Here is a 17880-nt window from a genome sequence, read left to right as displayed (position 1 = left end):
TCCTTTAACTGCTCCTGTTATTATTTCTAGATCCAAACAATTCTGATGCATAACTTTGACTATAAGTCTTATACCATTGATCAGTCCTTCTGAAATTGCCATATTCCGCACTAAAATAAAATGATCCCTGACTTTTTTTTTTTTTCACACTTAAAATGTAAGGCTTGACAATGAACACACCTTTCACTAAGTAAGCCAATATTGTGACATATTAAATCTTTCGAATCCTTAAATGCACATTTCAGACCAATCCTGTCTGCATTTGCAGGAGCACGAAAGCATGTGTGTCTTCTTTGCCACAAGGTACGTTCAACATGACCAGTCAGAGTAGTGTAGCGGGGCTAAGATAAGCAGTGCTAATAGACAAAACTGGCCCGTTCTGTAAAATAAAACTATTCGGAATTTTTATATTTTTCCATTTTTCTGCACACCCAAAAGAAATATCTTCAATTTGAGATCACATTCGGCCCGATCGGTTAAGCCTATCTTTCACAATGGCCGTCTCAAGGAAACAGCTTCCGTATTAATATATAGATTCTTTAAAAATTGACAGTCTTCTTACACAACAGACATACTGCTTTTTCGTCGTACTCAGTGAATAAATAGCCTTCAGTCCACCTTTGATTAAAAACACAACACTCCAAATAGACTTTTTCCTCTTTCAGAACATTTTTAAGGATGATTTTTTAATTCAATACAAATTAATAATAATTCAATATAATGAACAATTCATATCACAATATGAAAATATGATATGTACATAACTGTATTTATCTTGCATATGACTGCACTAGGCTACATGTACACATTACACTTGCATGCCTGTACACGGTGGCGTGACTCTATAACGTTGTTTTAGTTCGCTTTCTGTGCAGGCTGTACAAAAATTATTCATGGGTGGATATGGGCCATAGGTTGGACACCACTGCTCTAAATCATTAATGTTTTTTTCCAAATTCTGTTTATATTTAATGTGTAAGATGCTTATTTTAAGATGTTCTCCATGTTTTTTAAATCATTCTAAACAGCTGCTTTGTTTAAGATAAAATATGAGGCAACTGAAGTCATGCCTTTCTTTTCATTCCCTTTTCTTTTTTTTTTTTTTTGACATAATGTAATGAACAATTAAAAAAAAACTGAATGGAGATGCATTTATAAAGTTATTGATAACTGATATAAAAAAATCGACAATTTGAACAAACATCCATATAAATTTACCTCAGGTTTAATTGGTGATGTTTTATAAATTCACTATATTATCCAGCAGTAAACACACATTAAGAGCAACTGAAATTTCTAAAACATATGTTGCCCTTTGTGTAATGTGTAATATTCATTTTGCATTTTACAAAATTAAAACTGGATGCATGTTGTGTTTAAATGAATGTATAACTGCCATTTATTTCTAAAAATTTTCAGATCCACATGGACAATGAGTATACAGTGAATACAATAACTTACATATAAATGTATGCACTGTGTATCTAAAATTTAAATGAAAAAAATCTTGTAAAATAAAACATGCAAGGCTGGGTTTTCATATTGTGTAAAACAAAACTGGTTATATTTTCTCGACCATGTTAAACTGAAACTATGTAAATCAAGTATGCCATAGCTCAGGGCTATGGTTATAACATTTCCCTTTTATAAATAGCAGTAGGCCACACAAGATAGTCCACTAATGGGCACATTATCAGATCATATTGGCTGGAGCTATTTATAGAATCTTGTCTAATTCTCTGTTTACTTCAACTTTTTTTTTTCTAATTGTGCCTTATATTTCATTTTTGCTTCCATTATTTGGCCCTTGAATAATGTAATTTAACTCAGCAATGACAGTGCATTTCCAAGATGGTTAGTTAGCATAAAATCACTTGGCCATTTCTGGGCACATCACAGATTGAAGCTTTATACCTCAGTCCTCAATTTATATCTACACCCTTTTGACTCTTTCCTGTTGTGGAAATAATACAAATAAGTTGTTACTTCTTATACTGGGGATAATACTAGTTGCCCACCAATAAAGGGACAATAGAGCATGAAATATTCGATGTGAGTAATTGCAATTGTTGAGAATAAATAGCAATATGTATCTTTTTATGGGGAAGTGTTGTTTATTTAATGAACAAGAGTGAGGTAACTCATTGTAATTTGCTTCACAATGAGATTTATGATGCTATTATATGCGAATTTCAGTTTACTGTTATAGCTATGTACAGAATGGTTCTTTGTACCACTTGTATTAGTCCCATGCATTACATTAGGACAAATGTTTTTTATATAAAGTGATTCAAAATTCATACATCCAAAAATTTAAGTGTTAATTTATCATTGATAACTTGAGAGAAGTTGATTCTGACTATTACAGTAATAGCACTGGTGATACCTAAATGTCCAACAGTCATTTATATGTTAGCTTTCAGTCATTAACCAGTAGTGTTTTGCTTATAAAAGGTGGTGGAATGTAATTTTTTCATCCACAGACCCCAGTTTTTATCTTTTGTACTACTTGAAAGGAGTGGTATACATAACCTTAACCTTCATATATTAAAAGAATTATAGTATCAAATCAGAAATTTCAATGAAAACTATTGAAACCTCATCAGAGAAAACAATTGAGAGGATTGTAAAAAGTGGTTCTTATATTTGGCAAGGACTGTACTTGCAATATTTATTGCAATTGCTATTATAATTTTTTGATGATAATAAGTGAAATAAAACTTAATAACTTCTATTATAGTTATTATTTATTTATTTTATTTTTTTAGGCTTTGCATCTTCAGTCAGTGTTTTCATGTGCTGAGCAACTTGGTTGGTATGATGCTAACAAAGTAAGGATTGATCATATGGGTTTTGGTGTTGTTCTTGGAGAAGACAGGTATCAGCCTTGTTTTTTATTAGTATGATTAGGTGACAAAAAATTTTGCATATTACCACAGAAATAGTCAAAATTAAACACTTTGGTATGCTGTATCTATCTTATAAAGTTTATTGAGTAAGCATAAAACAAAGAGGGTTTCAAAGAATTTTTATATTAGATACATAGAAATGGGATACAGAAGTATCATTGGATGTTTAAAATGTTCTCCACCAGCACGTGTGTGAAAGGCAGTTTCTTAGCTACCTGGCATATGGCCATGCACATGACAAGTGTAATTTTGCCTACTTCTTGTTATATTATAACCCACAAATCTTGAAATGTTTTTGGTTTGTGAATGTATACTTTATATTTTAGGTATCCCCATGCAAAAAAAAAAAAAAATGGGGGAGTGAAGAGTGGGGAAGAGTATTAAAAGTATTCTCTCACAAGCTATCCATCATTAAGAAAACTTACTATACAGATAGGTACAGATATCAAAGTGAAAATGGGATACATTACAGAAGTTGGAGGTGCACCTATCGGTAGTATTACGGCAGTATATCTGAAAACATTTCTTATTGTGAGAACTGCATCAGTCATTAACAATTCGAGATAATGCTGCCCAGTAACAGTATCATTGAATTTCTAAAATATGATTATCCTAAATTAAGAGGTTCATGTTCATCCACACTGACCTCTGGCAGATTAACATCTTTCTGTAGAGTGAGATGATTGAAATGGCCATTTAATTTGAACATCGCTTCATCTGACCATACAGTTACAACCTGAAAATTATCAGCTTCACTGTTCTTCTGACAGTACTACTCACAAAAACCTGCTCATTGATCAAGATTGTATTCCTGAATCACATGTAGTAGCTGAGGTATGAAGGGTTAGAACTTTGTCCTGTAAGGTTTTCACACTATTTGATGCTTGTGGATCACACTTTTCTACTGAATCAATACCTAAACTACCAGTGTGAGCACCTGATAACCAGATTTAAATCCACTTGACTATTTTTTGGGACCACATAAAATCACAAACTTGCAAAGTGAAGTTCTGATACGAATCATTGGAGATGATTCGTATCAGTTTCAATTGATAAAATGTTTTGAGACAGAGGCTGGACATATAGAACAAAATTTGTAAATAAAATATTCCCTGTGGTTCAAGACTTTATGCACACCCTATACTTTAAGCCTTAGTGAAATTTCAGTAGGCCACACAAGATAGTCCACTAATGGGCACGTTATCAGATCATATTGGCTGGAGCTACTTATAGGAGGACAGATGTAGCATAGATGTGCGGAAATTTACCTTTAGCCAACGGGTAGTTGGTTGGTGGAACAGACTTCCATCCCTTGTTGTGGAAGCTGATAGCCTAAATAAATTTAAGGTTCAGCTGGACAGGTATTTCGAACGAACAGAGGGGTGAAATGGGAGCGTCGTTTTTTTTTTTTTTTTTTTTTTTTTCCGGCTGATGCTGCATATGCTTGCTTTCTTGCATCATATGCCTCTGCTAATGGTAATATCGTAGGCTTCTGTGTTGCCTGATAATTTATATGCATCCCATGCATTTTGCTTCTCTGCACGAGTCTCATTAGTTCATTTGACAACCATTTAGGCCTAAACCTTGAACAATATTTCTTAATAGGTATGAAACGTTTAGTAGCTTCCACTATTAATTCCCTGAATGCTTCCCACTTAGAATTTGCTGTTGGTAACATCATCAGTTGGTCACACTGTACAGAATTTAAAAACTGTCTGAGACCACTATAGTCACCTTTATGGAAGCAAAAACCCCTTCCTTTACCCCTGATGGTAATTATATCTTTAAGTAAATCTCACATCAGTACACTATCACTGCCGCATAATGGTTCCTTTATCTGCAAATTCTTAATACAAGAATGATCACTGCTGATAACCAGATCAAGAGTATTATCCTCTCTAGTTACCTCTCGAACATGCTGCTGCAGAAAACAATCCTCCAATAAATCCACAAAAGTCTTACTAGTGTGCGAGTGACCAACCTATAAGTTCCAGTCTATATCTGGGAAGTTAACATCCCAAATTATAAGACATTCTGATTTACTTGCCCACTCTATTTCTCTGTACAATTGTTCATTGTACTCATTCGAGTCATTAGGCCTATAACACACTCCTACTCTTATTTTTTCGCATTGCTTATGTCACACCAAACTGACTCAACAGTGCACTGTTCATCTATGTCAACTGGATGCACTTCTTTTGATTTTATGTTTTTCTTAATTAACAGCATAACACCTCCTCCCTTCCTATCCTGTCTATCCTTTCTGTATACATTGTACTCCCCAAATTCCAGTTCTGCATTCCTTATTTCTGTGTGACACCATGTCTCTGCTATCCCAACAATATCCACCTTTGATGTCTTGCCCAACACTTCAAATTCATCAAATTTATTTACTATACTTCTAGCATTGGTATACATGCAAGTATACGTGTACCTATTCTTATTATTAGTTATCCTAACACATCCCATATACCCACCTGTTTCACGATGACTGCCATCAGTCCCAGAAACCCCCAACACCCCTCGCTCCACGCCTCTGCTTATTCTAATAGAAGTAGGTGGTAGAGAATGAAAGGGACCTGGGGGTGGTTGTGCAGGCAGATATGAAGTTCTCTGAGCAGTGCAGACGGGCTGCAAGACTAGCTCATGGTGTATTGTCAATGATATATAGGAATTTTTCTAGCAGGGATAAGGAAGTGATTATTCCCTTATATAAGGCAATGGTCAGGCCACACCTAGAGTACTGTATACAGGTCTGAAGGCCTCATTTCAAGAAGGATGTAGAGCTGCTGGAACAAGTACAGAGAAGGACAACAAGATTAATGAATGGAACAAAGGGGTGCTCTTACGAAGAAAGGCTTAAGTTTTGCAAATTACAGTGTTTGGAGACTAGGCACCAGCGAGGTGATCTGATAGAGGTGTATAAAGCCTTGAATGGTTTGAGCATGCTCAATGCTGATGGGATTCTTCCTCTCGCTCAGAGTAATCACCTGAGAGGGCATAAATTCAAATTGAGGAAAGACAGATGTAGGATAGACGTGCGGAAATTTGCCTTTAGCCAGCGGGTGGTTGGTTGGTGGAACAGACTTCCATCCCTTGTCGTGGAAGTTAGCCTAAATAAGTTTAAGGCTCAGCTGGACAGGTATTTTGAATGAACAGAGGGGTGAAGTGGAAGTGGTTTTTTTTTTTTTTTTTTTTTTGGCTGATGCCTCATAAGATTGCTTTCTTGCATCAAATGCCTCTACTAATGCTAAGTAGTGCAAGAATCACCCCCCAAGCTAGCATTTTTCCGACTCACCTAACACTGCATCGATAGCATCAGCAAATATTCTTGCACCCTTTCTATTTAAGTGTATCCCATCCCAGTAGAAGCAAGTCTCTCCTGTTAACAAGCACAGACCAGGCTGAAAAAAATTTTACCCCTTGGGCCTTGCACATTTCCTCCAGGGCCAAATTTATTGACAAGGCTCTCACATATACTCCTTCCTGTCTTGTCTGGGCAGATTTGCAGACACTTCCAAATTTAACCCTAATTCACGAATTTTTTGGAACATTCACCTGTACTTGTTAAGTAAATCTGCAGATCTACTCTTAATGTCATTGGTGCCAACGTGTACAACAATATCATCCTTTGTGCCCTTAAAAGATGATATATGCTTTACAAGGTCATCAACTTTTGCCCCTGGCAGACATACCCTGGTCCTATTCCATCTATCTTTTTTACACAATATATTCCCCGTTTCCCTGACAATAGAGTTACTGATAACTAACTCCTGTGGGACCAGCACATTCTGCTTTGGAGGTTGCCGCTGTTGCCTGATGCCCAGGAGTGAGCTCTGGTGTTGAGTTGGGCAGCTGAGAGCTTGATGGGCCCCTCATATTAATTTCTTTGAGGGCATCTACCCTACACCTCAAGCTCTCATAGACGCCCATCAGAATGCTGAGCTGATGCCTAATTTCTAGACACTCTCTGCACCTGGCACACACACACACACACACACACACACACACACACACACACACACACACACACACACACACACACACACACACACACACACACACACACAAAGACATCCTCCTTGGCTAGATCATATTCCGTTCCAGAGAGTTCGGCAAACATTTCACAAGTTGCACATTTTTTTTAGGCTGCGATGCATTGGACAATGGCCCCCTCCCCAGTTCTCCCCCAAACTACAGCATTCCTGCCACTTTGTGCCTGTTGCTTTTCTGCTCTAGTCTGACTCATGATATTTTAAATTAATAAGATCAATAAATTTAATTAATTGTCACTACTACACTATCTAATAGAATATTAAATGCAAGGATGCGAATTATGCTATATAATTTTATGTTAGAGCTACCTAGTTACCACAATTAAAAATTTTAATTCCCTACCACTCTATACAAAAATAATGGCTGCAAGATTCAAACGAAACAACAGTTTTATGTATATTAAATAGTAATCTACAAAAACTTATCTAAAATAAAAATAACCAGCGTATCTAGAACTATATGACTACTTATAAAGTTCAATAAAAAATAACAATTAGGTAAATAATGCAATATTAACTCTTACTAAAATATAATATAATGTATTGTTCTGTTCCATGTCTAGTATTTTGTTGCATATTACATATGTACCAGAAATGCATGTCATGTAATTTTCCCCTGGACAAATGTAATAGTTTTTGATCTGCCTGACATTCTACATACTGCTAATGACTAACTGCAAAAGTTAGGAATAATAATAAATTAGAAAATTAAATAGAATTTTAAACAAATTTATGAAACTTATTTCATGCTTATCCATTTAACTCACATTTACACCTGAAGGTGCAAATCTTGTGGACTTTCTTTTTTTTTAAATCTATCAAAAAAAAAAGTGATAAATTTGTAATCCAAACATATATGATGTATCTAAGACCTCATATGGTGCTTAAATCAGAGAGAACATGATCATATTTATTATTACTTACAAAAATAAATTATAAACTTGACCCCTAAAAGATGACAGATACATTATAATTATCATAAAAATTAGGTTTCATAGATTTTTCTTTTATTCTATTGTGGATATTGAATTCTTTAATTAATTTCAGTTCTATCTTGTTCTTTAATAGAAAGAAATTTAAGACCAGATCTGGTGATTCAGTTCGGCTGTCAGTTCTCTTAGATGAAGGTCTACAACGTGCACTTCATAAACTCAAGGAAAAGGAAAGGGACCAAGTGAATATTTTGAATTGCTCTTTTATTGTGATTGGAATTTAATAGTATATATAGTAAAAGATCTGGATAGAGACTCATATTTTAGGAATAAAATTTTATCACATGTTGAGAGTGATGCTACATAAGCATTCATTTAGTTTACTGTGTTTAAGCGTAGTAAGCTAAAAGCATTTAGCAAAATCGCCACGCTGTTGAATATTAAAACATTCACCTTAAGCACCTTATAAGAAGATATACATAAAGAATATTGTATTATCAAATTCCAAAACATTATTTGATGCAGTTAACATGAGCAAAATGATGTGTCCATCATAACTGTGCTATGTATTGCCTTACGTCCATAGGCAATACATGCTGCTAAAACAAATCAAAGTAGGTAAGATACAGTTATGAACAACTGATGTGATTGGCAGTCTGTAATTACCAAAACTGTTATTGGGCAAACAGAATCTGAAAATAACTATTTATGCATGTTTACAACAATGAAATATGATAAATTTGTAGACCTCATTATAACCATGTACTAACCAGTGATCTGGATATAGCAGAGGATGAGGGGGAATCAAAGATATTATGTAAGAAGAATTTGAGCTTCAGGCTTGCACCAAAATAAAGTTAAAACTGGTGAAAAGTAATTTACATGCTGATTGCTACTATTCATCTATAAAATAGATAACACACCTGTAGAAACCTTCTATAATTCAATTGTAAGCACTAAAAATGATATTAACATTAATTAATAAACTTAATGACATCAGTAAATATAACGAACTTTAGGAATATTAAAATAAAAGATTTGCATAATAAATTTATAGTGACAGACAAAGCAACTGATAATTTTACCATAATCTGTAAATAAAATTCTACATGGATACTTTAAGCAGTGAATCGGAAAACAGTGAAACCTATAAAGTGGTGCATAACAAACCTAATATAGTAGTAAAAAAAAAAAAAAAAAAAAGACTATTCAGAAAAAGATTAATATTCAAAATGAAAGTACAAAATTCTTATACATTTACTGCATACCATAATTTCATAAAACAGATTTATTGTCATGCAAAGCTAGCTATTTAAGAGCACTCAGTAAATGCCTAGATAAAAAAACTGAAACTTATAGCAGAAAAAAATGATGACGAATGGCAAATTTATTGGCAATAACTCTAAAGTTACTGAACAGATCAGGAAATATCAGACAAAATCGGTATATACATTTGACTTCAGAAACCTTTTTACCAGCACATCACATGACAATTTAAAATTGGCCATAAATTACTATTATTACCAATTCCATAACAGCTTATTTTGTTGCAAAAGTTTTTGGAAAGAACTAATTTCACTTTGTATTAGTAATAACTAGTATACGTGCCTTGAGTGTCTGGGGTTCAAGCCCGTGACTGCTAAATACAGTGCTGTTTCTTGTATTCTGTCTGTCTTGTGAACTCCTCTGACCGTTTGGTCGTCCTGGAGTATAAACAGAAAATTTATTTATTAAATTTGGAAATAGCATCTATATACAATCTAGAGGAATAGCAATGGATGCTACAAGTTCACATAATCTGTCCAATTTTTACCTATATTTTTATAAAAGAAATCTAGATCTTAGTGTTAAAGTATTGCAATTCCTAGATAACGTTATGGAATTCGATTGCAATGAATATGGGGAAATTTCAAATTGAATGTACCCAAGCAATCTGAAATTGAACGGACAAACAGCAGTATGCGAGTAATATACCTTGAATGGAAATAGATATAACAGCGTAATGCACACAAAATTGTACAACAAACAAGTTGAATTCAGCTTTAATACTATAAGCCTCACAAATTGGAACCCTAACATTTCTAAAAAGTGAATGCTAACATAATAAGAAGGCAAACATAGATGAGAATTTAAAAAAGTTGCAATGAAATGCACTTCATCATGAGCTTGAACAAATTAAAACAGAAACTGATTAGCAGTGCTATTTCAGAAGGATATATAAAGTATCATGTGGGTGTAGCTGTAAAAGCAGAAGCTTTTATGGCTTCTCCCATATTTCATGGAAGAATGGGCAAGATTTTCATCTTGCCCTATTCTTGCACTTAATTGAAAATTTGGCCTTGAGAAAAGTAAATATACCTAGATGGTGCAGAAAATTTTTAATGAAGGTCAAAGAATGAGAAGACTAGGTTTAGGAAGATTTTTCGAAAAAAAAATAATTTTTTTTTTTTTTTTTATGAAACCAACAAACACGAGAGGTATTAGAGCTTATAGTACTTTAGTACTGTGCTTGGGTTGGAGGTTGAGAATATGAAAGAAGATATTTGTTGACATTAGACTACTGTATAGATTGTAATTTTCAGGAAATACGTATGAAGGAAGATTGTTCCAAAAAACAGCAGTTGAATGAATAAACAAAGATGAAAAGTTGGTTCTGTGAGTTTGAAGTTGGACAGTAAATGGATGTTGGCTGGGGGCAGCACATGTTCGGACTGTTTTGAAAGAGAGAGCGGGAATAATAGAAGCCAATTCAGAAGAACAGTGCCCATGGAAGTATCTGTAGAAAAGGAATGCAGCAGAAACAGTACGTCTATGAGACAGGGAGTGGAAAGACTCTGTTAGAGATGAGTCATTAATTAACCTAACTGCCCTTTTCTGAATGGAATCTAGAAGCCTGAGACAGGTTTTGAGGGCACCACCCCAGATGTGGGAACAATATTCCATGGTAGGCCAGATTTGCGATTTGTACAGAGTGAAAAGCTGTTTGGAAGAAAAGTAACGCCATGAGCAAAAGAGAAAACCAAGTTTTTAGATGCACAGAAGCAATATTTGTAATGTGCTTGTGCCAAGAGAGATTAGAATTCAGGGTAATCCCCAAAAGAGATATATCATTTTGCCTAAAAATCGAAGTGTCACCAAAGATAAGCATAGGAGCAGAAAAATCCTTTTTGCGAGATATAAAACAAGACTGAATTTTAGAAAGATTGAAATCAACTAAGTTGTCTTTGCTCCATTGGAGATTGGCAATTTTAGGAATTGGAAACGGATACTCGAGAAGTTCAAGCTGATTGAGCAAGGGCAAGGTTTCTCAAAATGGAAAGTTGAATGCAGTGTGCTATCATCGGCAAAGCTATGGATAGGATTTCCAGTCACTGGAAGAAGGTCGTTAATGTACAAGAGGAAAAGAGTGGGGGAAAGAACTGAACCTTGGGGGAAACCAGCATTAGTGGAGAGAGTGGTAATCAATGGACACTGCTCATCGTGGACTAATGTTATCAGTTGACTCCCTCAGGGTTCAGTGTTGGGTCCATTATTGTTTTCTGTATTTATAAATGATATTGATGATGGTATATCAAGCTTAATGTCCAAGTTTGCAGACGATGCGAAGGTTGGCAGGGCTGTCAAGGACACTACTGACACTATGCTGCTGCAACAGGATCTGGAAAGGTTGAGCAGATGGGCTGAGAGGTGGCAAATGAAGTTTAACATTGACAAATGTAAAGTACTACATATGGGAAACAGCAATCCCAGAGCAACGTATCAACTCTGTGGTACTACACTGACAGTGGTAGAGAATGAAAGGGACCTGGGGGTGGTTGTGCAGGCAGATGTAAAGTTTTCTGAACAGTGCAGACGGGCTGCAAGAATAGCTCATGGTGTATTGTCAATGATATATAGGAATTTTTCTAGCAGGGATAAGGAGGTGATTATTCCCTTGTATAAGGCAATGGTCAGGCCAAACCTAGAGTACTGTATACAGGTCTGGAGGCCTCATTTCAAGAAGGATGTAGAGCTGCTGGAATGAGTACAGAAAAGGGCAACAAGATTAGTGAATGGAACAAAGGGGTGCGCTTACGAAGAAAGGCTTAAGTTTAGCAAATTACAGTGTCTGGAGACTAGGCACCAGTGAGGTGATCTGATAGAGGTGTATAAAAGCCTTGAATGGTTTGAGCATGCTCAATGCTGATGGGATTCTTCCTCTTGCTCAGAATAATCACCTAAGAGGGCATAAATTCAAATTGAGGAAAGACAGATGTAGGATAGACGTGCGGAAATTTGCCTTTAGGCAGCAGGTGGTTGGTTGGTGGAACAGACGTCCATCCCTTGTCGTGGAAGTTGATAGCCTAAATAAGTTTAAGGCTCAGCTGGACCGGTATTTCGAACGAACAGAGGGGTGAAATGGAAGTAGTTTTTTTTTTTTTTTTTTGCTGATGCTGCATAAGCTTGCTTCTTGCATCAAATGCCTCTACTAATGCTAATGCTAAGTTAGAAGACAGCGAACCATCTACCATCACCCTTAAGATGGAAGCTTGTTTAGAAGAACTTTATGCCAAACACGATTGAAAGCCTTTGAGATGTCAAGAGCAACTGCTTGTGTTTCACCGAACTTTTCCATTGAATATGTCCATAAATGGGTAACGTAAGCCAGAATATCACCAGTGGATCGACACTGACAGAATCCATACTGGTGATCATTGATCGGACAGAAGGTTTCTAGGTAGTTTAGGAGTTGGCGGTTAATTGATTTCTCGATTACTTTAGAAAGAGTAGAAGTAATTGCAATGGGATGATAATTGAATGGGAGAGATTTTTTACCCTTTTTAGGAACTGGCTGGATATGAGCAAATTTCCAAGTAGAAGGAAAAAACACCTTTGGAATAAGAAAGTGAAAAAAGGTGGCAAAGAACAGGAATAAGTTCAGGAGCACAGATTTTAAGAACAAGTGGAGAAATACAATCAGGACCTGGAGCTTCTTAGCATTAAAATTCGTCAAAATCCTTCTGACATCCTTTTGGTGGAAAACCGCAGGAGACATTGAATAGAGTGTGTTGGGAATGGTGGGAGGTGTTTTGCCAAGATCATTAATACATGAGTTGAAAGAAAAATGGGATGCTAGCTGGTCAACTTTATCATTGGCTGAAGTGACAACAGAACTATCTGGGTTTGACAGAGGTGGGAGCAGAGATGGGCAAAAGTTGCAGCCAATAGCTTTGGCAAGAGACCAGAATGCTCGACTGCCATTTGGACAACAAGCAAGTTTTATACACTTTGCCTGTTCGAAATCTAGTTTAACTGATTAATAACTGCTTTGCAGTTGTTGCGAACTTTGGTGTAGGGAGAAAACGAAACTGAAGAATTGGAAATAAGCCAATTACGATATGCAGTGTTCTTCTCTTGAACAGCCTTAGCACACCTACACCAAAGATTGCAACAACTGCAAAGCAGTTATCTTAATCAGTCTTAACACTAGATTATCGAACAGGCAAGTGTATAAAACTTGCTTGTTGTCCAAATGGCAGTCGAGCATTCTGGTCTTCCTTGCCAAAGATATTGGCACTGACAACTTTTGAGCATCTCTGCTCCACCTCTGTCAAACCAGATAGTTCTGTGTCACTTCAGCAATGATAATCTCGCAGGTCATCCCATTTTGCATTCTTATAATGCCAAACAACACGAGGTTGGGAATAGCCATGAGATAAAGTCTGCATTGGAGAAGAGACAATGATCAAGTTGTGATCTGAGGTGCCTAAAGGACCACTCACTTCGACGGTGTACTTAGAAGGGTTGTTTGTGAGAAAAAGATGAAGCGTGTTAGTTGTAATTGTCCAGTATTCTTGTAGTAAATGAACTATTTGTACAAGGTGATTAGTAATTGCAAAAGCCTCAGCATCTCGACCAGCTGGCTCGGTGTGACCAGAAAACGGAAGCGAGCTGGAGTTGTGAACATCAAAATCACCAAGGAAAATTTCCTCACTGTTGGGAAAGTTGGACTGGAGAAAGTCGAGTTGCAAAGAGAGGAAGTCAAAGAGCTCCAAGTGATTAGTGGAGTTGGGAGAACAGATGAATTTGACACAATGAGGTAGGGAGATTTTGTGCCAGAGAAGATCGAAAAGAGGAGATTCCAAATTACCAAGTCTCTGACAGGGAATATCGGAAAGGACATGTGCACAAGTACCACCTTTGAGGCGAAAGGAATCATACAGCGAATAATTTGGGCAACTGAGATGAGCAGTAGTTGAATCAACCGATAACTGAGATTCTGTCAGAAAAAGAAAATGGGGTTTGGCAGACTGCAAGTGGAAATGGACATTGTTGAGATTAGAATTGAGACCATGTATATGTGTGAAATGAACTAGGAAGTGTTTGGGAGATTTAGATCTTTTCGCAGATAAGCTTACTCTATTAGTTTGACAATTCATGGTGTATTCAATAGTAAGAAAAAGCGAGGGGGGGGGGACATGCTGTATGAAGTAATGAAATTTTTGGATATGACATACACATGGTAAGAATATACCCAGATCCTTGACATACCGTGGCCTCGACAATGCCTACCCCGTGCATACATACGACTCGGACTCCCTCCAGTCACTATCTGGTAGAGTAGAGGTAGCAAGATTATACACTAGCTGATCGGGAAGCTTCCTAAAAAGTTACCAATAGGTTCAGTCCGGTGTACTAAAACGGTGTTCAGCCTGTGAACACCGTTTTAGAGCTGTACCCTCGAAATGTAACGAAGATTGGATCTTGCCATGATGTTCATCATAACCTCAAAAGTCATCAGTCATACTGCATGATGGAAGAAATGGGGAAGGGTTGACTGAAACTTAGCTCTGGAGACTAAACATGGGTTTCACCACCTCAGGCCTCCAATAAGCAAAGTGGTGGTATTGCACCGGTTGATGAGAGTCCTCTATCACCTAGTATTGCTTGGTAACACAGAGGGGTGGCATTCCTCCATGTGGTATGTGCGCCACACCTCGACCTCTGCTTACGTTGGTTCACACCTGGGTGGTCACTCACAGTGTGCTTGTGCATGGAGGTTATACCCAGGATTACTAACTGTCCCACTATTGTGAATGTGCAAGCAGAGGATTTGGCTGTCACAGACTGTCCGGAGTTTACCGAAATTGGGTCTACTTGACTTTTATGTGACCCGAATGTTAGTTCCATCAGCGTTTTAGACTCCCAGGTAGCAAGTACAGCTTGTCTGGCATATCTGAGAGAATGTCTGTGACAAACTCAAGGACCATTGAAGAAGGTCTGGAATTTCTGAGTACTGTAATTGCTTGTGATGAATGTTGGCTGTTCAGTATTACTCAGAAACTAACAGATAGTCTGTGCAGTGAAGAACAATACAATCCCCCTGACCAAAAAAAAGCAGGAATGTCAAAATCAAAAATGAAAATCTCACTTTTTGTTTTCTTCAATATTAAAGGAATTATTATTTCTCCATACTTCCTGCCAAATCATGATCTGGTCTGGTCTGGTCTGGTCTGTACATGCACCCTACTCACCAGAATGGTACAGCCACAGTGTACTCAAAGGAAACCCATTGAAGACATTTAGAGGAAAATCACTAAACTTTTAAAAGTGCTTACAGAAGATGCCTTCCAGAACTGTTTCTCTGAAGAAACAAATGCTTGGAAGAAACGTATAGAACAGTATGTGAAAGCCCAAAACAATTATTTTGAAGGTGTAACTTGTAAGGTATGAAATATTTCATTAAGTTTATTTTATTATAACATTCATTATTTAATAGCCACACCTTGTATTTTCATAATATTCACTTTATTTGTTGTTCACCTGCCATTTTCCTCTGTGACTTACTAACTTATTTACGTAATACTCACTTCATTTATTGTTCACTAATCTTTTCTCTTTTCAGTTTAGTCATATTTCCACCTTGTACAGTTTATAGTTTGATTCTACAAACTGTATGAGGTAAGAATAGAACAAAAGTTTCATTACTTTATAGATATATTTTACAATAGGATTTTATGTATAGTAATACTGAGAAAAATCATTATCTCTGTAATTACTGTATATAACTATTTTGTAATTAAGAAATAGGTGCTTTGCTATACTTTTTAATTCTTCTTACTCAGGTATTGACAGCTGAAGAACTACAGGCTGCTCAAGAAGCTGTAGCTTATGGCTGTATCAAATATGCAGATCTCTCTCACAACAGGAATGCGGAATATGTGTTCTCTTTTGACAGAGTGAGTAGTTGGAAACCAAGTATTAGTTTGTATATTATGACTTGACACATAAGGAGTATATGTGTAATGCAAATTATTTGCCAACTAAATAAATTACTTACATCTTCTTTTATCCTGTACATCTGATATATACGTGTCACACACACACACACACACACACACACACACACACACACACACACACACACACACACACACACACACACACACACACACACACACACAAATTCAGTTTTAACATACATATATTGTAAACCACAACTTTTTATAGTAAAAGACGTGACTGATCAAAAAGACTGCCTGCAAAGATTACATTGAATTTGTCTTTAAGGTTGGTTATCGTTCTGTCATTTAATTTCACAGGAGTAATGATGTTTGTTGATGGTTAGAATGTTCATAAAGGGCAATTTGGTATTAGGGACTAACCCTAGACTGAGAAGACAAGCCATCAGTTTGCAACACTGAAATTGAAAGGCTTATTGGTTAAATAATAGTTTTTTGTATATAGTATATAGAAAAAATATACAAATAGATTTTTGTATTAATCATAATAGTTTTTTTTTATGTAGTATATATATTTCATTCCTCTTATATTTCAGATGCTAGATGACCGAGGAAATACTGCGGTATATCTTCTTTATGCTCTTACCAGAATCAGGTATGCTGCGGTGTTTTTGAAATTAAATGTAATTTACAGTGATCACTTTGTTCTGTGACTATCAGTTTTGCACAATGATGAGGAAGTCTATGGGTAAATCTCCCTCTTTTTTTTTTTTTTTTTTAATGAAAACCCCAAACACGAGAAGTATTAGAATCTATATTACTTAGTACTGTGCATACGTTGAAAGTTGAGAAGATACTTGTTAACATTAAACTTGAATTTCTGTAGATTGTAATTTTCAGGAAATACATTTGAAGGAAGGTTGTTCCACAAAACACAGAAGTTGATTGAATAAACGAGGAAGAAGAAAAGTTGGTTCCGTGCATTTGAAATTGGACAGTAAAAGCATGATGACTGGTCGTAGCATGTGTTCAGACTGCTTTGAAAGAAAGTGCAGGAATTATAGAAGCCAATTCAGAAGAACAGTGCCCATGGAAATATCTATAGAAAAGGCATGCAGCAAAAACAGAACGTGTAAGAGATAGAGAGTAGACAGACTCTGTTAGAGATGAGTTATTAATTAACTGCCCCCTTTTGAATGGAATCTAGAAGCGTGAGGGAGGTTTTGGAAGCTGCAACTCAGATGTGGGAACAATATTGCATGGTAGAGTGAATTAGCGATTTGTCCAAAGTGAACAGCTGTTGGAAGAAAAGTAACGCAGAGAGCAAAAGAGAAAACCCAGTTTTTTTTAGATGCAGAGGAAGCAATATTTGTAATGTGCTTATGCCATGAGAAATTAGAAGTCGTGATAATCCCCAATGGAGAATAGCATCTTGCCTAGGAATCAGTGTGTCATCGAAGATAAGCATAGGAGAAGAAGACTCCTCCAACAGCTTCAACTAAGTTATCTATGCTCTGCTAGAGATCAGTATTTAACACATTCCCACTGGGGCATGAGATACTCACGACTTTTATTTCCCAAATGACGACTGTGTTTTTTTCATAATTTGGTTCATTTAAGTGACAAATAACACAGTATGTGCAAGAAAAACGTGTTGTCATTTGTTTTTCATGAAAATTTGATAGCGACCCACCAGTGGTTTGCCCCGCCCTGTGGTGCTAATTATTGTCAATGAACAGGGATAGGCGCCAGTGAGTCACCA

At 36.3% G+C, this 17880-nt stretch overlaps 1 protein-coding gene across 1 annotated transcript in view; it reads left to right on the top strand.

The window, feature by feature from the left end:
• The window catches only part of ArgRS (arginine--tRNA ligase-like protein), a 222813-nt gene that overhangs the window by 177676 nt on the left and 27257 nt on the right, over positions 1-17880 (top strand). The window contains exons 10-13 of the mRNA XM_090379871.1: positions 2769-2878; positions 8033-8138; positions 16002-16115; positions 16715-16773. Coding sequence (XP_090235997.1) covers positions 2769-2878; positions 8033-8138; positions 16002-16115; positions 16715-16773 — 389 coding nt within the window. The remainder of the gene's footprint in view (positions 1-2768; positions 2879-8032; positions 8139-16001; positions 16116-16714; positions 16774-17880) is intronic.

Source organism: Mastigoproctus giganteus, chromosome 8 (genome assembly GCF_048544385.1).
Source record: "Mastigoproctus giganteus isolate SK-2022 chromosome 8, ASM4854438v1, whole genome shotgun sequence".
In the NCBI taxonomy this organism is placed as follows: Eukaryota; Metazoa; Arthropoda; class Arachnida; order Uropygi; family Thelyphonidae; genus Mastigoproctus; species Mastigoproctus giganteus.
The sequence above is the reverse complement of the archived record's forward strand: the minus strand, read 5'-3'. Positions and strand labels throughout refer to the sequence as shown.